The following is a 24,125-nucleotide window of genomic DNA, read 5'->3' as shown; positions in this document are numbered from 1 at the left end:
GCAATGAGGTAATTATTATTTTCTTTTTTAAACTCCCTTACTCACCCCGGCTGCCCCCCCCCCCATCAGTGCCCGCCGCCCAGGGGCCACTGCCTGGACTTAAAAAAATGACACGGAAAAGTTTAATTTTTCTTTTTTTAAATGCAGCTCATTTACCTTAAAGGGCTGCATTTAAATAAAAAAAAGACTGCTTTATTTAAAAGCAGTCCCAGACATGGTGGTCTGATGACCCCAGCAGGCCACCATCCCTGAGAGTGTTAGCCATTCACAATGGGATCGCAAATTGCTTCCTCTCCCTTAGAACAAAGGCCAATTTCGAGTCTGTTTGTTGGAGTTGGACTACACTTGTAACTTTTTGTTCTGGTTTTTGATTTAAGCAGGGCAATACCTGCCCATATGGAACAAAGTACTGAAGTAGGCCTGTTTGGCGGCACTAGGTCCGCCAGTCTTTGTTGGGGTACCCCATGGGCCTTATTCTCCGTGGATTCCCTCACTACCACCCACCAACGGTGCCCCTCATCTTTCTAGAGCCACTAATTCACATTAATTGAATTTCTTTTATACCTTTTTCATCTCAATGTATTGTATCAGAGTGCTTCACAATACACACATATATACTATAGAGACAATGCATTATAAAAGTGTGTAAATCAGTGAACAGGAAATGGTCTATAAGACATTGAGGGCTACATGGTGTAGGTGTACAGGTCATTCATACTGGTATATGGTAAGAGTGCTTGGTATGGAACAACACAAACAGGATTTAAAACACCGCATCATGGTTGGGGCTGTCTCTACCAATAAGAATGTATTTGTAACCAAAGGAACCCTTCAGCAACCTTGTACTATTAATAGATTGAGGAAAAACAATAAGGTTCTAAACTAATGCCTTCTGTTAGGAAACAGCTTTTTAATACTGGAGCAGAGTTCACTGTGATATATAAGGAGGATTGTAACTTATAAACTGCAAGTAACAAAAGGAGCTCTGTAACAAAAGTAGTAACCCTCTGAGCTATCTACTTAACAGAAACCTGTGATCTGCATGTTACATTTTAAATTGCTGTGCTACTTTATGACCAGTCACAAATGTCACTAGACAAAGCACAGATCTCTCCAGCAAGTACAATTATCACCAGACTTATCTTGCCATTATTTTTAACCCATGAAAATTGCTGGGCACACTAGGGGGCATATTATCTAGGAGATGCGATAATTATCGCAAATCGCGCTTAGCACGATTTACACTATCGCTGGATTACATCGCCGTGTTAGCGCCGTATTATCAACGCTTTGCTAACAGGAGATGTAATTCCAGTGATAGAGGCTGATTCTCAGGAATAGCACGTGAAATCCAGCGGTGATTTCACAGCGCTATGGAGAGGCTTGCTGATAGGGGAGTGTGGACCTAACCTGGCAATCCACCTGCCATTATCAGTATGCCTAAGTCACTTTTCAAGCAGGCGTAACATTCCTGCGATAACCGCGGTTAGCGCGGTTATTTTTATCGCTTCGCTGGTTTTCTGCATGGCTTGCTAATATCGCGAAGCCGTGTCAGCGAGGATTCCCATGTTGTTCTGCTCAGGAACGCCTACTTCTCATGTCATTAGCGAAATTGATCGCTGACATGCAAAGTCGCAAGGAAACATGCGCTAACGCTTGTTAACGTGTCCTTGATAATGTTGTGATGAAAAAATCGCAGCTTTTTCGGCACTATGTGCCGAAAAAGCGGCGATACATCTCTTGATAATATGCCTCAAAGATCTATGGAGGCAGCTCCTGTCTCATTTGCTACACCTGACCAGTCTGCTCTGTCCTCTTGTCCCATCAAAGCGCAAATGTTGCCTTCTCAAGCTTGGCACCTGGTGCAGTGTCACTTGTCGTATCACCCTAAAGCGGGCACCAAAAGGAAAGGCAATGCCATGCCTTTTAGCCCACTTTTTCCCTAAATCAGAAACTAAATTTGAATTAGAGGAGGGTGGATAGTTTCCTGCTTGGTACTTCTTCATAACTTACCATCTGTGTTTTCAAAAATGGTGGTGTGCTTCATAAAACCAACATCTCCTGCCTCCACCAAACACCTGTGGAGGAAAAACACAATGTAAGGAGTTTGACGAAAACGTTACATTGAGGGCCAGTACAAACTTACATAAGCCACTTCTCATGATAAGCCAGTGGCTTTGTGTATGTTTTTTGGGGGCAGTGGTAGCATCCTGGACACTACTTGAATTGTACACAAAACACATGATCAGATAGGAAAAAATGGGTAAAGTAAGATCGGGAAAAGTAACTGCCCTAGTTACATCTGAGGTCTAGCGATACGTAGCCCTATCTTTCAACTCCATCTCCCGCCTCTTCACAGTACACAGTCCTCTTCATTTGTAGCCTTGTCAGAATTCATTTGTAGCCTTGTCAGAATTAGGAAATGTATAACCAACAACTAAGTTCCAACCACCAATCCACCCTGGGCCTTATTATTGAAGGTGTCCCAGGAACGTGGTCGATAATTGCACCTACTTTTGTGACCCTGGCGTAGTTAGGTTCGTACGGAGGAACCACAGACCTTTGTGCGACCTCTCCTGAAATATGGATCAAGTTGTCTCTGGACATGACCTCAAGTTGATGTCTCTCATTTTCATGGGGATTACCTTCATGCAAATGCAAGCTTGCCTTTGCACCTGCACCACACTGCAGATGCAGACAAAAATGGCAAAAAATGTATTGTGTGGTGCACTGATTATGCACCATGTAGGAGGTGGTGCAATGGTAAGGGAGTCACTGGGGTACCAGGAACCCTCTCCCCTCGCAGTCATCACCAATCTTCTCTTCAAACGGAGCCAGATCCATCACCTGCGCTGAAAGGCGGACCAGCAGTTTCTAATATCTACCCTTTTTTTCGCTAATGTGCTGTTCCCAGTGCAAGCGTGACTGTGTGCCTGAACTACAGCACAGATCAGGAAAGTACACACTAGCTGTAATGTAGCCCCCTATCTCTACTCAAAATGTTTCATCAGGGATTAGTCTCAACGTTAACCTGTTTTGGATGCCACAAACCTGAAATAGAGCAGTTAGTAACTGTTCATTCACTCACACAGAGTAAGCACAATAAAAATGTATTTGGAAGCAAGGATTGGTCAAAGACACTGAACTTGCAGGGGTCTAGTTCCTTGTGATTTATTTGTGTTTAATGAGAGCACATTGACGTTTGGTGTGACTGCATAGCACTGTGCGATGAATTGAGCGTGCGTTTACTTGTGCTTGTTGGGTTACCTGCAGACTGGAGCTTAATAGGCAACATTCTGTCTCCCTGCTTCAGCATTTGGATGTCCATGCCCCTGTGTCTTGTTATATATATATATATATATATATATATATATATATATATATATATATATATATATATATATATATATATTGCCTACTGGCGGTCGCCAGTAGGTAGTTATAGTTAGGACCCTGTTTCCATAGGAAAACCGCAACATTCTATTTTGAATAACTTTGGCGCCGGTCGACGAATCATCGCGAATTTTTCAAAATAGGCGGGGCGATACGCTCCGCTCCTACCCTGAAAGTCTCGGGGGGATTCGTCAAGCGGGGGCTGAGATAAAAGGGGGGTCCCAAAACGCGTTTTTCCCATGCATTTTTCCATAGGACCTTTAGACACAGCTACAGCCCGAACGGCTTAACAGAATTACTTGAAATTTGGCAGAGAGGTAGTCCTCAGGTCAAGGAAGTGCCTTTTGTAGGTTTGGTGTAAATCTGTTCAGTAGATTCTGAGAAAATAGCCTTTAAATCAATATATATATCTGAGCCAGCGTACGGTGCGCTTACGGTGCGCTTACCGTACGCGTACGGTGGCGTGCGCGAGCGCGATTCTGATTGGCCCTTAGATCTTAGTAAACATTCGAATCGGTCGAAACCAGGAAGCGGCGGCCACCATTTTCTCTCTCGCACTCTGACAGGGGGTTGAAAAACCAAGTGCAAAAACATGTAAAGGGGCTGTTTACACAGCTCCCAAGCACCTAGCCATGTCGAGGGAGTCCCCAACGATCCCCCAAGTGAAAAAAGGCAATTTTAATTTTTTCGAAAATTTCGCCGATTACGCTTACCGTACGCGTACGGTAAGAAATAATAAAAAAATAAAAAAAATATCCACATTCTCCCCACCCCGTGTGCAAAAGGTGCCGGAAGGGCACCTTTTGTGCATGGCTTATTAGAGCTAATCAAAACATATATTTTACCTGTCACAACGATGCTCATCATATGTCCTCCATGTGCGCACGGTGCGCGAAGCGCATCGTGCGTTCATGGCCCATCTAGCGTGACGTGGGCACGCGGTGCGCAAAGCGCACCGCGTGCTCACTGTGCGCGCACGGTGCGCGAAGCGCACCGCGTGCTCACTGTGCGCGCACGGTGCGCGAAGCGCACCGCGTGCTCACTGTGCGCGCACGGTGCGCGAAGCGCACCGTGCGCGCACGGAACGAACTGCGTTAAGTGGGCGCGCACGCCACAAATGGCGTAAAGTAACTTAGCATTTAAAAAACCGTACAAATTCACTGAAAAAACCATAGGTTTCACACACGTTATAGTTAGGAATTAGCATTTAAAAAACCTTGCAAATTCACTGAAAAAACCATAGGTTTCACACATGTTATAGTTAGCTGGACATTTTACTGATAAAAAACCAATGAAATTCCACCGTTATAGTTACTGTAGGCAACTATAACTCACGCGACCGTAATCCTCTGCTGATGACATATGTGTCTTTATGAAAAAAAAATATTTGTTATATATGTATAGCTAAAATTTAATGGAAGAAGACATGGGCAAATAAGTGTCTAAATACAGTATTAGCATCAGCAGAGGATTGCGGTCGCGTGAGTTATAGTTGCCTACAGTAACTATAACGGTGGAATATATATATACTGGTCTTCTTTCCCTCTGTGTTTGTCTATCGGCCCCTGTGTCTCCTTGTCTTGTTGTGACTACCTTTGTTGTGTCTATATCCTGCTTCCCAGAGTCCATGTCCCCTCCTCACCATGTCCCTGTCTTCCTTTCCACATGACCCTGTCTGTGTTCATCTGTCTCAGTATCCATTTCTTCTTCCTGTCCACATCACCTGTTCCACTCTCTGTGATAATCTTCCCCATTGACCACGCCCCCATCCCAGTGTGCGTTTCCTCTGTCCACAATTCCACCTATGTCACTTCCTGTGATCCCCTGCCTATATCTGTGTCCTCCTTTCCCAGGTCTGTGACTTGCTGACCTAGTTTTCATCTCTTACTATCCTTATGCTTTCTCTTCCAATGTGACCCTGTGCCAATGTCCATATCTCCCCCTCGCAGTATCCACATCTCTTTGCCCCAGTGTTTGACTCTCTCCTTTGCCCCAGTGGCCATGTCTTCGGCTTCACAAATTATCAGATTCACAAAAAATTGCTACTTATAATTTGCAGCAGAATGCTGGACGATAAATATCCAGCACGCTTCCAGCAGCCTCTTGTGCCTATTTTGTGTGGGTCCATTTTCATCCAATAAACTCTGAATTCCCAATATAAATTGTTACTTGCTGGAATCTGAAAGGGCCGTTATTTGTGAAAGTTATTGATTAAAGTAAATTACTTTGTCTCCAGTTCTGAAAAAGAGGAAAAATGTGTTGAGAATGTCTGAAATATTTCTGATGTGCTTTTCCATTGCTGGGCTGTCCACTTGTTAGTGGTACCTCAGAAAGTCCCACAAACTGAAGACATTCATCTAGGCTATGTCACTGTTTAAGGTTTAATATAGCCTGAGGTTAGGATATTTCCTCAGACAGATTTTCTTAAGGGGAACGTACTTCTTATGTTTATTAACAATTCTTGTTGCCCCATACCTTCGTAGGGCACTGTGTAGTGGAGTTTCTTTTATAGTAGCACAATGCGTACGCAGTTTGGTGGAGAACAGCGGCCATTTTAAAGCCAAATCTGTCTAATTTGCACTTATCTATTGTTCTCTACATCTAGAACATTTCATCCCCACTCAATAACTACACGCTTTTATTAAAACCTGTTTTTTAGTGGTGAATGGAAAACTCCAAATCTCAGAGATGCGTCAGCCATTTTTAGTATGTATGGCAGTTTTATTGGCAAGCACCCACGCTTAGGAGTTTGTCCACTTCAGCCGGCCCTCGTAACAAGTACTTGCACCATGCAACTCAGTGGTACCCAGATAGTTGTGTTTGTGTAAGGACTGTGGTGAAGCCATACACTACTATCAGTGCTTCCTCATGCTGCCTTGCGACCTCACTGGTGGCAAGGACAAAATGCCCTCTCCTTCACTGCACACATTATCCGCCACTGCCACCCACTCCTGCTCTGGGACTGCATGGGTGCCATTAGCAGGAAGTAATGTCTATCTACCAATTAGAGATCTACCAAGCTGCCCTCAGGGTGTTCCTTTCTCCACCCTTCGCAGAGACTGCGCCCTCTGATCAGGGGTTCCATGTCACACGTTCAGTATTATCCAATTGCATGAGAGAATGCCACACTTCAGGATAGTTTAATCCAACGTGTCCCCTTTACCTGAAGGCACCGGAGTACCCATAGTACAGTTCATTATTGTTGGCCTTGCACTTGCTTTCTTCTCCTTTGAGTCCAGGGTTTCCAACACAGAGGGCACACAGTTTAGAGCCGGGTTCAGCCCCGGGGGCACAGCTCTCACTGAAAACATCTGTTGAAAAAAACAAAAACAAAGTTCATTGGCCATAGCTGTCAATTTATTTTCAATCTAGGCAAAAAATTGGCCTGGGAAAGTTTTGAATTAAGCAATTTACGAATCTAACGTTATATGAAATGTGTAAAATCCACAGAATTGGACATTATGCTGTTTCGTGTCATTATTTACCACTCACCTACAGGTTCAATCAGAAGTTGGCAAAATATTTTCTGCTCAAACCAGTTTCCTGCTCGATCTTGCAAGTTTTATTTATGAGACATGCTCTCACATGAGATGTTCATGCAACATAATGGTACACCACATGCTATGGCATTCTCATGATTTCAGCAATTTGATGAACAAAGATTTCACACAAGCTTAGCTGAAAAGTTCTATAGTGTCAGTGAAGCATGGAGCTTCGAGAGGTGCTCGACTTGCTTTGGCAAGCTAAATCAACCATGAATTTTTGTCTTTATTTCTTGTGATTTGGTGGGCTTTTCCTTATTGCCAAACTCTGAAGTAAATACAAATACAAAAGGAATAAGATGATCATGGAACCGATCTGCTTAAATAACAGTGAAGAGGCAACACGTACCCACTGAATTCTGCCCAAATCACATACCCGGAGGTAAGGTCAAATGAACTTGACAGCTGGGGTTATGGTTGAGATTGACTTTAATGGGGTTAGCGGGAACTCCAGTGCTTTTTTTGTGGCGGTCACAGATTTAGTTAGCTTTGGGGACACTTGCCAGAAACCCCCAATGGCTGCTTAAAAATGCGCCTTTTAATATGGGTCTAATGTACGTGGTGCACTAGGTCCAGCACGAGATTTGAGGAGTAAAAGTCATGACTTTTGAGTTTCTCTGCGTTAATGTAACAACCAGTTGCTGTCCAGTTTTTCCAGAATTCTCAATTTTAGATTCCAACATAAACTAAACTGTATCCCTAACGATCAGGACTATTGTGGTCTATGGTGGCACCAAAGCAATCATCAACCTAAGACTCCAGTAGAATTTACTCCATAGTCACCACCATGAGCGCGTCAGTGGTGTTAAATAGGTGGAATAAATCAAGGTGGGAGTGATGGTTCAGGATGGTATGGAAGGCACTGATTCCTAATGTCATTAGAGAGAATCAAGGATAAGAGCACGCGTCCCATTCCTGAAATGCATGCACCCCATTTAGATGCTCTTCCCACACTGACAATCACACTTATATTGAGCAAGAGACCCCCCAACCCTGAATTAAAGACATTGAATAAACTTGTAAATTACAATTAGTGTCAACTTTATGAGTGACCTGTTAATTCCAATTGGCCCAGTAATGGCATTCCAGGGAGCATGAAAATGAAGGAGTATAACTCTGGGCAACTAGATATGAGGCTCCTGGTGTAGATAGAAAGAGAATACATAACAATTAACTCTGCAATCCAAACCAGTCCTGCAGTTGAGAGATTTTGGTAACATCAAAAACCATGAGTCCGAAGTCTAAGTGGTTTGTGAATAATACCAGAACACCTAGACAGCAATACAAATATATAAAATATAGCAATATAGATAGCATATTATAGCATATATACATGGTACCCATTATGTATTTCTTATATTACATATTTATTTTGGGGATCTTAGCTTGAAAATGTTATTTTCTTCACAGTGCAGTCAATAATGAGCACTGGTTTGATATAGAATCGTTATGCTTTGGTTGCCTTTCTTGAACAAATTATTAATCAAACACTGGGGAATGGTGAGAATCAGTGCATTTAGGAGATTCTGCATTTACCGCATAATTACGGATTAATGGGCTTTGCCACAAGAGTTGCAAATTTCACTGAAAACATTATTTCTATCTCAAATGGCAAAAAAATAATACTGACCATAAATGTGCCATACAATTTTCATTTTTGCTGCATAAATTAGATAACTTTGCAGCATCATTTGGTCCTCTATGCCGCTTAATTCTAGTAGCACTTTATTTCATCCATTTTAGCTAGAAACAAAATGTTTGTGAAATCTGCTAATTTTGCACATTATTCGCCTGATGCAAATGCAGTAAATCTATAAATATTTGTTAAATCTACTCCCACAGAAGTGCATTAAATCCTCTTCCCCTGGCCATTGTGCAACAATACATCCAGGAAAAGTGAAACAAAATATTCTAATTGAATCTGTATCCTCTGCTAGCTGAAATGTGAAAAAAACTGTTTATCAAGATAACTACTACAAAATAAAATTGTGAAATAAAAACAAATGAATAGGAAACACATGTAATTTGGTCCTATATTTCCATCTTTGGGTTCTGTGATAGTTATAAATCAGTCGGCCTTCGGGCTCATGGTTTATTATGTCACTAGAACCCCTATGTCGCAATATTGAACCATGTTGCACAGTTACCTGTTATGTACACTGATAAATATGCCTGAAACTAACTAAAAAATGTCATCCTGTTTGAGTTTGGCAAGGCAATTTTGTGGAGATGTGTATTTAGGAGGGGTAGGGGGTTTGGGGTAGGTAGAAATCAAGGAGAGGTAACAAAAAAAGTGACATTTCCCTTTTGACCTCTCATAAGATTATTCTTCCCTCTCATCAGCAGAAAAAGTGTCTGAATGGAATTACACCAAACACAACATGAAAACAGAACTTCACTCAAAGAAATGCCTATGCTTGGTTTTATTTACATGTGTTCAACTGTTTTTAAATACATTTTAAATTTAAAAATGTGTTCGGTGGATATGAAGGTTTTAAATCATTGCAATATCTAGACTATTAATCTGGGGATACTCCACGGATTGCAGAATCCAATAAAAAAATAAAATAAGGACTTGACATTTGAATATATTGCTTCTCCTATTATTCCTTGCGTATTTGTGAATTCACTGTGCGCTAACTGGCTGGCCATCACAGAAAAATGCCTGTGTGGCTGCTTTGATTCAACACAGTGCACTGAGCCCTGTGTTAGGAAAAATGAAAATAAAATGAGCATAAGGCAAAGTGAGCCTATCCTGACTCTCAGGCCTATGTGGGGAAGCCTCAAAGGGCCCCCTCTGAGCTTAAAACTAATATTAATAACATTATTTTTATTGCAGGATTTTCGAATCTTATACTGCATTCATTCACAAGTCCTAGGCCCTCCTTTGGGTCTGTGATCTACTTGAAGTCTCATGATTATGAATCCATATTACCAAATCCTGATTTTATTTTTGTTATTTAGTGCACTATAGCTGCGCTCAGCCAACCACTCTCTGTGCATGTCCTTTGACTATGTGCAGCAGGATTTGTCAATCAATCAATCAGGGGTTTATATAGCACGACTACACAGCCATGAGGGTCTCAAGGCGCTGGGGGAGGGGTGGGGGCGGGCAGGCTGCTGATCCATCTGGGCCAGTTCGTCTGCCCAAAAATGGTAAGGTGCAGGGCCTGGCTGCACACCAAATGCATACGACCTTACAATAATCATCCCAATGAACAACCTCACCTACGTGCAAACTATAATCAAACAACAACACATACTCAAACCAAATTGATCTCCCTGATGAACCCACATCACAACCCACCTCAGACAACTCTACGGGCTCCCTGTAAAAAAGAGATGCCAATTCAAGCTGCAGACCCAAGCACACAAGGCCGTACATAACCAAGGACCCGCCTACATCAACCACTGCTTGAACTTCCACCAGCCATTGAGAAAAAGATTACACTCTGCCTCCCTTTCACAAGCCCACACTCCCTGATTCTGCCTAAGCAGAAGTGGAGGACGCTCCATCTCCTACAACGCAGCAAGACCTGGAACAGCCTCCCCACGCAGCTCTGGACCCTCTCCTCACATTCTGTAATACCAAAAGGCCCTCAAGATCTGGCTGTTTGAATGAGCCACCGGGACCTGCAAGCGCCTGGATACTCTTTTGGGTGATTAACCGCGCTTTATAAATCCTGATTGATGGATTGAATATATAATACAACATTCATTTTCATCTCTTATAAAGCAGTAAGTGTAGTGCAATATATAGACTCATCTATAATGTTATTTACAACATGTGCATCTCTCTTATTAAGGGTAATATTATGAGCATTACATTCCATGTGCGAGTTGTGGTGTACATAACCATAATGAATTGCGGTCTGTAGGAAATGGCACTTTCTGCAGGATTACCCTCAAACCTTCTTCCTCCTCCCCTCTTTTCTGAATTCAATTTTTTTGTCTCTAGGACTCTGGGCATATTACCACTGCTTACCTGTGCTAAAGTGTGTGTGCGCTGTACTCTAAACATGGTAACATTGGCTTAGCTACAATTGGCTAATTTAATTTACCTATAAGTCCCTAATAAAGCACACTACATGTGCCCAGGGCCTGTAAATTAAAGGCTACTAGTGGGCCTGCAGCACTGATTGTGCCACCCACTTCAGTAGCTTGCCATTACAGAGCCTGTGTGTGCAGTTTTAAACTGCCATTTTGACCTGGCAAGTTAACCCTCATGCCAAACCCAAACCCTCCTTTTTAATACAATCCCCTATAGCACTCCTAGGTAGCCCTATGGGCAGGGTGCAGTGTATTTAAAAGGTAGGGCATGTCCCGCTGAGTCCTGTTAGTAAAAAACTATCAAATTCATTTTTCAATACCGCAAGGCCTATCTCTCCCATAGGTTAACATTGAGGTTGACTTAAAGAACCTTTTAAGTGTAATTTACAATTGGCAAAAAATAGAAATTTGGAATTTGGTGTCTCTGAACTCACAATTTAAAATCATGACTTATGGTGTAGTCAAATTTTAAATTGTAAGTCTGAAAATGCCACTTTTAGAAAGTTTATATTTTCTTTCTTTTACCATTCTGTGCCTCTGCATGTCTCTGAATACACATCAGGGTTGGGTGACATCTGGGCTTTGTGCATTCCTCTAGACAGTCGCACACAAGGGGAGCTGGGGTGTGACATTTGCATCCTGATGGCCCATCATCAGGCTGATGGGCCTTTCTGAGCTAGAATGGGAGGGAGGAGCTGATACTTACACTTGAATGTGGCTGTGCCTGTCCTCACACGAAGAGATGCACACCCCCTGTAGTGAACCTGCAGCCAGGACAGGAAAGGCAGGGACAATGTGATCTTCAAAGGCCTCTTTGAAGTCTCCCCCACTCCAAAGACACAACTGAGTATAAGTACTGGACCCCTGACATTACCAAATCAGACCTTTGCTGGAACCAGGAACATTCTATCAGGAAGAAGAGCTGTTGTGCCACTTTGCTACATGCTTTGCCCTGTTGCCCTGTTGTCTGTTGCTTTTTGCCTGGGAGTGAGAAGGACTAGGCCTGCTCTCTACATCCTTGCACCCACGTTTCTCCAAGGACGTGCTGGCTTGCCCCCTGTTTTGAAATCTCAGGGCCATCAAAGAGTTCCTTCAACTCTTCAACAGCATCTGGACTCTGCCATCTGTCAGTCCTGCCCTTCCAAGTGGTGCCAATCCAGTCCTGGGCCCTTTAAAGGTGATTTCTTCTGTCCGTACCATCAATGTTGAAGCCGTGAAGAGTTTGTGCTGACCGGAACTGACGCATTGCACTCCGACGCCAATGCAGGAGCCGATTGACATCCCCTTGTCGGACTGCATGGTGCAATGACGACGGGTAGCACGGCTCGCTGACGACGCAACACCTGCATCATAAAGGGGTTCGTCAATGACACCTTCGTCGATGGCGTGGGTCGGTGCCGAAGCTTCGCCTCCATCCAAAGGATCGATGACGACGCGGCACCACCTCGGCTATTAGCATTGAGTCCTCGATGTCGTCGCTTGCTCCGCCCAAGGTACTTTGTCAACAGGACCTCTCTGATTCCTGTAGCCAGCCTGCCCTGCATCGCAGTCGGGCTGAAATTTGGATCTACCCTGATCTAGTATTTCAAATAACCTTTAAATGCTAATTACTTTTAAGCATTACATTGCAGTTTATTCTTTAAAAGTTCATATTTAAAGTTGTACTTATTGTATTTTTTGTGATTTTGGTCTTGTTGTACTAAGATAAACATTCTCTTTTTTTCTAAGCTAGTGTGGAGTCATTTTGTGGTGCTTTTACCGTTACTGTAATAAAAGTGTTGCACAAATACTTTACACATTGCCTCTTAAGTTAAGCCTGACTGCTCTGTGCCAAGCTTAGAGAGGGTGAGCACAGGTTGATTTAGGTTGTGTATATGACTTACCCTGACTAGGATTGTGGTCCCTACTTGGACAGGGTGCAAACCTCTGCCAACTAGAGACCCAATTTGTAACATGGTAATATTCATAACATGGGAATTTCAGTGGTTTTTCAGTTTTAACATGTAACCATGACAGGACTTAATGTTTTTTAAAGAAAATGTTTGAGTTTTTTTGCATATACATTGAGGTTTTACAACCAAAGCTACCCATAACTTCAGTTTAGCTATTGTCTTTTAATTATACATTAGCGGGCGATATGAAAAAGGAAACTGCAACTTTGTGTCAATAAATATTTGTGAATAATATTCTGTAAGGGAATGTTGAGGCATGGGTCATTCATATTTCTGTATACATAGATGAGCACTGAATATGAGACATAGTGCAGAAGAGTACCTACCAAATTTGCAGTCTTTTGAAAGATGACCCACTGGTATATTCCATCCGGCTGTTCTGTCCTTGCCTGTGTGGCATGACTTCTTGTTTTGCAGATTTTTCCAGTTAATGGTTGGGTCGCTTTTCTTCACAACTGCCACAGCATAGTATGTGCCTTCGGTGATGAGAAGAAAACTGTGTGTTAGTTCAAGTGGAACAAGCATCTCACAACGACAGAAACATTGCCCAAGTGGTTCATTCACAATCTAAATAATTCAGTTTTGCATTGTGTGCAAGGGGGAATGTGTGCAGAAAGAGTCCCACCTCTAGGCTTACAAAACAAGCAATGGGAAGGGGCTCTTGTATGCACTAGATTAGATGATGCCAAGCTTGGTAACCTCTGCTGTCCTAGCCTCATGTCAAACCCCAGGCTGTTTCACAGCTTCGACTGTAAATGACTGTTGCTGAGACAGAAGATGCTTTCATCTTCTGGATAATGTCATCATGGCACACCTACCAACTTAATGCTTTATAATGAGTCCTCACCACATGTCCTCCGTATATTACAGAGTCCTTTAGGACAGCCCTTGTTTAGTGAAGGTTTATTACCTAAAGTGGAAATTCACACATCATGGTCTTCAATTAATGTTGTTGGATTTAAGTGTGGCCTCCTGCACCCCAATAGTTTTTCCAGGGTCACTATTACACTATTACAAGTGGTGTGATACCCAAACCCTCTAGATTTTTTTCACCTTAAAATCCTACGGAACGCTCGTGATAGAGGTCTTGGTGGTGAAAGCCGATTGGTAAAAGCTGCATCTCAGACTGGTGAGAAATGACAAGACTGTGATGCAAATGTGGGAGTCTGGTAGTTATTTAAATTCCAATGTATTTGAATACTGTCTTTCTTTAAAACATGTGGCTAGTGAGCCCTATCTTGACAGAGAACGTGTATATCAGGACCTTTGATTTTCGACCTTTCTTTGCCTCACTTCTTGACATAGATGCCAATGTTTTGAAAGTGGACAGAGGGAGATTTGAAAATACACAGGGTCATTAATTTTTCCCATTGATTTACATCGAAGTCGAGGCAATTTGAGGCAGGAGATAGCTGAAGTGATGCCAGTTACTGTTATTTTCTGGACTTCTATTGTTTTCACATGTCACCTTAAGACTTGAACCAGTCTTAATAGCTAACCAACTGAGCCTATGTTCCTTGTTAGTAGCATTAAAGTTTGCCACGGTGGTTCTCATTCCTCAAGAAAACTCTATTAGAAGACGTGGTGGATGTTCTCTACAGTTACCGTTAAACTTTACTCATACAGTGTAACGGGAGAAATTCACTACATTTTGTGGCTGGGAGGACTTCCAGTTTGTTCTTTTAAGTATAAATTTGCAGAAGCCTCCGACAGAAGAATCATACCTAGTATTAGACTATGCCTTCAAATATTAGTGAATTACCAATAAACGATTAGTTATTTGACAATGGCTGCAAGAACAAAAAAACTCAAAACACTTCGAATCACTTCCAAGCTCTATGTGTTGTGCTGTTTTAATCAAATTTCTGCTAGGGCAGTATGGAAGTTAAGTAGCGGTGGGTCCTTGGAGGCCAATAGAAAGTGTAGTTGTTGTTCCAGCCAGTGAAGTCCCATTCCTTTCTATCCTTGACCTGACTTCTACACTGATTCTATATAATAATGGCTGAGTCTCTGGTGTATCCAACTCTTGAAATCTAATCAGCAGAAGATTAAAAATTTCTTGAAAACAGTCCAGAGAGGAGCTTCTAAAAAGTCAAGTTCCTGTACATAACATTCAAACATGCACACATGAGAAAAAGAGGGATGCAATGGAAGTAAGAGGTTCGATTCCTAATGAGAAATCAACATTGGAATATTGAGCGCTTCATTGAAAACAATGGAGTGCTTTGGGCTGATACTCGCTAGTAGAAGCCCGGAGCAACATTCCAATGTTTTTTTCCATTTCACAGCTGTTGCTATGAACATAGACCTCTCAAAGCCAAAGGGGAGTTAGGGCCCTGGGCTGTGAGAGGTCTCTGTTTTTAATAATTAGAACATTCTGCCCTCTAGGGGCGAAATGTTCTAATAGCCTTAGAGCCCTCCATAGCGGGCTGTACTGGCCATTAGAGGCCCGCTCCCTTGGTAAAAGTCCCTCGTCTTAGGCTCGGGCCTTTAACTCTGGAGCGGGCCTTTAATGGCCGGTAGAGCTCGCTACGTTGGGCTCTAAGCCTATATTAGAAAAGTGCAAGAGGCTCTTGTAACTGGGATCACTGTTGTGATAAATAAGCGGGACAGTGCACAGGGAAAACCCTGAAGTGATGAAGACCATAAGAGTAAAAGAACATGAAAAACCATGGAACAGACCTGAGGAAAAGGACGTCTACAAACTGAGCCTGAAGTAGTGTGTCATGAATTATATCATACATTGAACAATTAAATGTGAGCTTAAAGCAGTGTTGCATGAATGACATCTTCAAATTGAGACGATAGTAGTGTCTCGTGAATTATATTATCCATCTGACCTTGCAGCAATATTTCATGAATAACATCTTCAACTGAGCCTGAAGTAGTACCTCATAAATGATATCATTCATCTGACCATGCAGCAGTGTCTCATGAATGACATCTACAAACTGTCTCATGAATTAAATAATCAACCTGAGCTTGTAGCAGTGCCCTGTGAATGACAATATTGCTCTGGGCGTGAAGTAGTGTTGCATGTATTATATCTTAAAATTAGGCCCAGCGTAGTGTCCACATCCAACGGACTGCACGAGTCTTTCAAGAACTATGTGCATCACATTGTGGTTGCTTGCTTTCTAACCAGTGTCATCTCACAACGTCAAACACATTTGTTTACAGTCTTGTGCAGATCAAATACCAGCACAGATATCAGTGTTGTATACAGCCACATCACCACCCACCTTTTGCCGTTGATCCTTTAGTGTTACATGGAGACTTATCACCTGAAAAGAGAAGAACTACAGATTAAAAGGAGAACAAACAGAAAAGTGGAAGATGAAGGCATTTCATTAGGAAATATTCTACGAACTAAACACTGTTCAAATCGGATATCAAACCTTCACATTTCATGCACTGAACCAAGTTAACCATTTTTACCAAATTATGCATACCCTGTTGAACATCATGTTTGCCCTTAAATTCATGTTTTATTTCATGTTTTTTAAAACGTTTTCAATTTTGCCTTCATTGATGTAGGGCGCCTAAGATTTTTCTAGACCTATGCCTCATCCTGAGCTAAAACAAAAAAGAAGGGAAACAAAGAGAGGGATCCACGCAATTGCATTGAGTACATTAATCTGCAGTATGCCAACTTGTTTGATCCTCCTTTGTCTCTCTATTATTAAGCAGACTACACTGTAATCCACAGCTGTCCATGAACATATTTAGGGGCTGAGTTTAAATAAATATAATAGCACAATGCAGAGTAGCTGTCGAAGTTGCTGCTCGGCCGTGTACCAGAGGGAGAGAACCATGCAGAGCCATACCTGCTAAGTAATGGCACTGCTAATCTCTCCCCCAGTGCTTGCGCACAGGCAGGCTCCCTAGCTCCATGCACACACCTTTGCATCATAGTGCAAAGGTAAGTGCATGATGTTTACACTGGAAGGGTACTATTCCTGTACAAAATACTATGCCAAGACAAGCTTTAAAACTTTTAAGACTTTGGATATGTGCTCTAGTGTGTAGCACACTTGTAACATGCGGAAAGTTAGGAGAATTTAAAACATTCCTCCTTGTTAACGCCCGCTTTAAGGAGGATATTTTGGGGCACAAAGTCCTATCTAGCAATTTTTGTAGTTAGGCCTTTTTGTCATGTAGCGCACATGTGAGGCCCCTTGTAATTAAGTAGTGTAAATCAGCACAAAGAGCAATCTGTGTTTCTTTTAGGGCAACTTTCCAGTGCAAAAAGTTTTGTACCGAGAAGTTAATACTTTATAAAGACTTTGCACTAGTTTGTGTCACTTTGGGTGAGTTTGAGGTGGCAAAAGACTTAATAAATATGCACTGGCCATTTTAGGTACCCATTATCGCCATTAAAACATACTAGATTTACTCATTGGAGAAAAAAGCTTTTTGTCATGCATCTATGCCTATGTTTCAGGTATATTGCCTCACTAGTTCACTCACTTAGATGGCACCCAGGGACAGGCAAAGTAAAGCAGATTTTTTTCATGCCCTTGTTAAGATGGAACCTGCACTTATGGGACATAAATGACTATTGTGTGGTAAGCACTGCAGGCTTGATCTTGAAAGAATGAATGCAAGCACTGATTCTGTTAATAATCTGGGTTAGTTTACAAGCAGCATCTAACAGGAAATAGCAGTTACCTGTGTCATAGTATTCCGCCATGGCAGGCACTAGGCCACATTTCCCAGCAGTGTACATATATCCGCCATCCAAAGCTATGGCATCTGCCTCACGCCTCTACAATGACAAAACGTTTCTAATTAAATGCAAAAAAATTTAATGCAAAAGATGGTCTATTCCAGAAACACATCAGGACTCCCCAGCTCTTGACCTGAACTCTACTTCTCAATTAATCTCATCCAGCTCATCTACAACTCCATCAAAGAAATAAAAAAGTGAGCAAAGTAAAGAAAATGGACACAACTGTATAGGCACAACAACGAATCACTATAGCCAAGTGAGTCCTAAACTAGAAATATGATGTAATACCTTGAGTGTCTGCAGGGAAAGATTCCTCAAAATGCTCAAAAAACACCTTGGATATCAAGTAAAAAGACAACAGTAGTAAGGCGTACACTAATTTTATAGTAGAGGTTTGGAAAAGTCCAAGGAGAATGGTAGAACATTAGAAGAAACACTGGAAGAGTATACAGAGTTATTCATCCTCTACAACCAAGCCTTGCTACAAATACTTTTGCATGGAAGATACTTCTATCAAATTTCAGAATACACCGACAAATCTAAAAAATCATTTGAATCATTTGAAATACTGGATCAGTGGACATCTGTTCACCAAAGTGTCAGGGTTAGAGGAAGTGACATCACATAGCCACTGACCTCCAATGATATCACAAGGTTGACGCCTTCTCCCATATTTAGACCCTCAATAATCACCTATTCTACATCACAAGGTTTGGCTCCTTCTACCATATTTCGACCCCCAATAATCTCCTATCTGCTGCTAGCGAGCAAGAAATTGAAATACAGAAAGTAAACAAAGCTCATAGAGCCATCAATACTTGTTCCTGGTGCTGCCCTAAGATCAGATGTAGCAAAGGTCCCAGTCACAAAACAAAAAGGTAAGACAGAGGAAACAACTACTGAAACTTGTTGAAGGTCTTCTTGTTTTCAAAGAGGCACACTTCTGTATGTAACCATCCTTACAGTTGTTTGAGTACAAGTTTCTAAAAAAAAAGCCAAGTATCCCCATCTAACAAGGATATCAAATTACAAGCAGCATGCTTTCTGGACCAGGATCTAGCCTCCTGAAACATTTGGAGTCATTCCCTTCAGCAGTTTTGTGGTAGTTCTTCTTTTAAAAATCTATGGAAAATACATGGGGATTTTGCGTTTTGAGACCCCCCCTTATTTTTCCGCCCCTACTTGATGAATCACCCCAAAACTTTCCATGTATAAACTAGGCACAAAAAAGCACTTTTTGGAACATTTCTTGACAATTCGACAAATGGTGGCAAAGTTATAACCAAAACAAAAAAAGGCGTTTTCTTTGGAAATGTTGATCTAACTATAACTACCCTGTGGCGAATGCCACTGGGTAATACACATTAACTATCATCCTTTCTGATTGCATCTCCCATATAGACAGTCACAACCACACTCGTCCTGGATATTCCCAGATGAACCCACATCACCCCCTACCTCAGTGAACTCTACTGGCTCCCTGTACAGAAAAGATGCCAGTGCAAGCTCCTGACCCATGCATAAAAGGCCATACACAACTTCATACCCACCTACTTGAGCCACTGCCTGGGCTTCCATTAGCTCACCAGACACACCTGCTCAGCGACCCTTTCTCTAACCCTCACCCCACCACATCTGAATTAGGAGATGAGGGGGTTGCTCAATTTACTACCTAGAAGTGAAGACATGGCACGAGCTACCCTCTCATCTATGGACCTCTCCATCTCTTTAAGAGTTTTGAAAGTCCCTGAAGACTTAGCTATTTGGCTAATTAACTAGACCCTGCCAGCACCTGGATATCCTCACAGGTGACAAGAAGCACTCTACAAATCTAATGATTGATTTATTGAATCCTTCTACTAAGGCTACCAGATGTGAACCTAATACTCCAGTACTGGGATTTTCTTTCACAAATCATTGTTTTAAGGTGTATTAGTTCAACTGCTATAAAACTTGGACTACTACAACTCCCAGAGATTATTAGACTGCTAAACAAAAACCCAGAACTGGAGGTCTATGCCCCCATTGATATAGAGTTATTGGGAAACTTTACTCTTTACATAACACAGCTATATAGCTTTTAGGCACAAGCATCTCATTCTACCACCCTTTGTCTACAGCTGCTTCCTGTGGAGCATTTATGATATCAGAGTTTGCATATATAGCAGTCAGCTAATTGGTCCAACCGGCTTTCTTCAACTGAAGCACCAAAACACTTTGAATGTTATGTGTGTCCTTTGCCACCAATGTCCCAAAATATTATCATTATGCATAATTACAGCATTTTCCATAATTTGCCATCAATTCACATATATAACTACACAGTTGCAGAGAACACTTCTGTTCCACAATTGATAACACTTGCCTTTCTACCTCATTTTTGGATGTTGTGATTAAAAACGAATAATGTAAATTATAGACCTCTTTTCTTAGTTTGGAAGTTCTGTGATCCTCTTTCATTTTCTCCATTACATTGAATCAATGTGTTTTTTCACATCTGTTAAGGCGTAAATACTAGTAGAATGTATATATATGTGCCAATTCTCTGAAATACATAACAACTGATATGTATGATTACAATCATCCCCTGTGTACATCTCATGTGTGATAGTGGCTTGCGAGTCATCATAAATCAAAATGCTCTTAATACTAATATTAAGGAATAATTTAAATCAAAAGCATTGCTAATATTCAATTTATGGGGGGTGATTCTCACAAACAGTAGTAAAAATACACTCTTATTTTTAAACCTATATCAGAGTGTTGTTTTGTCACTTTTTCAATTCCCGAATGCTGATTGCGATCATTATGTAAACCTGTGTTTGGCACAGGTTTGACTGCAGATTCTATGAGAAATCACATGATGTCCAAACTTGGAATCCTGTGTGGAAGTCGCTGTGGCAGAACACTCCACACAGGGGTAATGGATTCCTCTTTGCGAAATCACTTTTATGCTTTCTATCAATCCTGGAAAGGGATTTACTCCAGCAGTTTGCTGGAGTTAAAATTTGAACCTTTCCAGGTTGAAAAAGGAAGTGGTAAGTGTTTGTGAATGCCTGTAAACATTCTAGTTTATGGGAATTCTCAAACTTTCAAGGCAAACCACTCATTAAAATACCCAGGACTGCCCTCAGTTCCACCCCTTGAGTGGGATTTATGGCACCGAGGAGCCCTGCACTCATGGCGGAAATATTCACACCCATAAAGGGCTTACAACTGCCAACAATCCCTTTACGAATACCTGGAAGGCATCAGCGAGGTAAATTCACATGTAAACTTACATTTACAAATGAATTTACCTTTGTGAATAGGCCATGGTCAATATCAATTAATTCAGGTGAACATAATAGTTTTTTAAACTTTTCCCTCTCCCTGTGATTCATCAATACATTTCCTATCTCTTATTGGGAAACACACCAGAGTAACCATATTATCATGACTTTTTGCGATATAAGTATTTTAGTTTCCTAGAGTTGTTCTGTGTATTGTGGCACTGCATCATCCTCTTGCTCTCTTGGCATATGACGACAGCACCCTAATTAAAATATAGGTGGTATCTAAAATGCACATTTATCTGTGTTGTGCTGTAATATTAATTATACAATTATAACAGAAGTTTAACAAAGTCAGACACAGTGATATTTGGGTGGGTTGAGGTCATGTCACACCACTTCCAGGGTAGATAAAGGGCTGGAGGTCAGATGATGAGTCTTCCTGTAATGTCACTGAGGACAAAGGGTATGTGATGTCACTTCAACCACCCCCTGGCATTGTTGTCAATCGACATTCATGCTTCACTGGTTCCAAAAGCATAAAAAGGCAACAAATATAATTCAAAATAAAAAGACTGTGCATCATCCATAAACAGGTGTGAACATTTTTTTGAGACTTCCAGATTGGTCCCAGAGATCCAAGAGTAAAAGACATGGAGTTGGGGTGTTCAGTGTATTGGGTCACAGGCTAAGTTGAACTTGCAACTGGCTTGGTACCCCAAGGTACATGCTGTTGAGGAGGATCCTGAACACCTACCCACTCAGAACAGTATCGGAATGCAAACTGAGCCGACAGAACTCTCAGCACTTCCCTTGAAAGGCCCAGTCCCTGCCCAGGACGTTGCCTGTCTGAAATAGCTCCACTCCACCAGCCCATTCCTAAGGGGAATGGAATACAACTGCAAAACACTCAACGTTAGAGGATCCAATCGTCTTCAAGAAGCAACTGGTCATATAAAGAAAAGGGCTCCTTTTCACTATTGATCATTATGAAGGACTGATAAAAGAGAATGATGAAGCAACTACAATGCTGCAAAGTACTCAAAAACCCCATATACAAACCAAATCAGATCTCTATTATCCCTGTGACCATTCCTTTAAGCCTACACACAGATCCAGTGGTAAGAACATCTACCTAATTGCAGATGCTCGGGCCATGCATTGTTTGAAAAAATGATAAACTCTCTATAACATCATGTGTCAACATGTTAGGGAATCTGGTCCTAGGTTAAAATGGCTATACACTTTTATCTATTCCCAACATGTATCTCATGTTCTTCAACTCCGTTTCAAATTTATGGGCCATCCTGCTTTCGAACTAAAGGGGGTTGTTACTTTCTGCAGTTACCAGAGCACATAGCGACCTGCTAAGTCGGGTTTCCCAGAGTCATACAGCCCTGAGTCATATAGACCTGAGTCATATAGCCCCGGATCCCAGTAGCTGGTGTGTATGTAGTCAGGTTTACCAAACTCCAAATGGAATTGCATACCTGTATCTTTTTGATACAGTCGTCGACACTTGTGCCTGATTTACAGCCGATGGCATCTCCGCTGACAGCGCTCCAAGCATCACATTGTGCTTCTTCGGCTTTGCTCAGAGTGCACCAGTACACTTTGTTTGACTTGCTGGGGACAATGCTACTTGCTGTGAAGGAACCAGAAACATTTGGAATTGTCCATTAATCGTATTTTAAGTTATTTCAACCAGTTTTATTCCACATTGCTATTAAACCTCTCCTTATAGATGTCAACGTCATGTTTAACCATTTCACTCTAAGCATTTGCTCAAAGTTTTCAAAAGTGCATTACTCTTTCTCTGACCAGTATCACAAGTTCACAATAGTATTCTTGACTTGCAGAGGAGGAACATAGATAATGTTCAGACCTAACGCTCATCTTAAACAGCTCCTCTGAACATACTTCGCGGTGGAGTCTAGTCCTGAGTGAGGCACATCTCTTCAATTTCAGATTACGCCAATTTTTGGATGATTAGAGATTCCCAAAATTCTCAAACATATTTGAGATTCAAGGCCATGTGCACATATGCCTTGAAAGCACAGATGTATTTTTGTGTCCCACTGTCAGGTATTCCTGGGTTACCCTGCATGCTCAAAGCTGAGAAAGACTAAAAGAAACACGCCTTTTCACTGATCATAGCTACTGTTTTTAACAAAGTCCTTTCTGGTGAGTTTGTGGGGCTGTTTCTGTTGGCATGGCAGTGAGAATGTATTTTGAGAGTGACAGGACACTGGTTAGTGAACATGGTGCAGTTATTTGAATAGTGTCAGTTGACGATTTTTGATTAATAATGCAGTGGTGGTGTGCTATGAATCCTGTATTCTGTGCTGAAAATGTTTTAGTTTACCAACAGCTTACAAACTTATGAGTTGCTTTGCGTTGTTTTTTATACACCACAATGTCCTTTCTGCCTTATGGCAGAGTTTAAAGGATTCTCAAATTGCACTATGTTATCTACTTATGTTTATTTTCTTTGCACTGTGGGACTTGTAGTTCTGCATTAATAATACAAAAAGCAAAAATGTAAGTACCAAAATTCAAAGAATAAACCTGGTCTAAAAAAGTTACTAAACACGGTTGGCACTCATCATTTTTCACATTGGCTTTCAAGTAAGCATTGCCCATACTTCTAATGGGATGAGCAAACATTCAGTTGCAAAATGTAATTTTTGAGACTCTGAATGTATCATATAACTTGACACTTTAAATCAGATCAGTCAACAAGAAGGACTTTCATGTGTGGCTGGTTCCTGCCGCTGGTGACTACACCTTCATCATAACTAAGCATTTCAGTATGTGATCATACTGCCATTGTTTATAAAAGCTAGAAGTATTTGAAGATGACACTCATGACACAACTGTGGCTTTTATGCAAACATTTAGGACCTGATTACGCTGTCCATTGCACCATCCGCTGTGGGACCGCCAAACCCATGGTGAGACCGCTTGCCAGGCCAGGAGTTTTTTGCTGGTTTGGTGGGCAGTCCTCCGGCGGTCTAAGAGCTGAGGTCTGAGAGCGATGGTCTGTCAGGCTCATAAAAGAGCCTAACAGGCAGACTTCCACTCTCAGAGCGCCGACTGCACCTTCCAGCACGGTGTGGCATACATGCCACACCGTGCGGGAACTGGGGGGGAAAACTCTCTTCTTCCCTTAGTGTGCAATAAA

General features: G+C 41.7%; 1 protein-coding gene across 1 annotated transcript in view; it reads right to left on the bottom strand.

The window, feature by feature from the left end:
- The window catches only part of LOC146785270 (serotransferrin-A-like), a 73,643-nt gene that overhangs the window by 5,106 nt on the left and 44,412 nt on the right, over positions 1 to 24,125 (bottom strand). The window contains exons 9-14 of the mRNA XM_085634228.1: positions 22,432 to 22,586; positions 17,609 to 17,705; positions 16,180 to 16,221; positions 13,264 to 13,413; positions 6,557 to 6,704; positions 2,014 to 2,078 (exon numbers count right to left, since the gene is read on the bottom strand). Coding sequence (XP_085490354.1) covers positions 2,014 to 2,078; positions 6,557 to 6,704; positions 13,264 to 13,413; positions 16,180 to 16,221; positions 17,609 to 17,705; positions 22,432 to 22,586 — 657 coding nt within the window. The remainder of the gene's footprint in view (positions 1 to 2,013; positions 2,079 to 6,556; positions 6,705 to 13,263; positions 13,414 to 16,179; positions 16,222 to 17,608; positions 17,706 to 22,431; positions 22,587 to 24,125) is intronic.

The sequence above is a fragment of the Triturus cristatus genome, chromosome 11, assembly GCF_964204655.1.
Source record: "Triturus cristatus chromosome 11, aTriCri1.1, whole genome shotgun sequence".
NCBI classification, from domain to species: domain Eukaryota; kingdom Metazoa; phylum Chordata; class Amphibia; order Caudata; family Salamandridae; genus Triturus; species Triturus cristatus.
The sequence above is the reverse complement of the archived record's forward strand: the minus strand, read 5'-3'. Positions and strand labels throughout refer to the sequence as shown.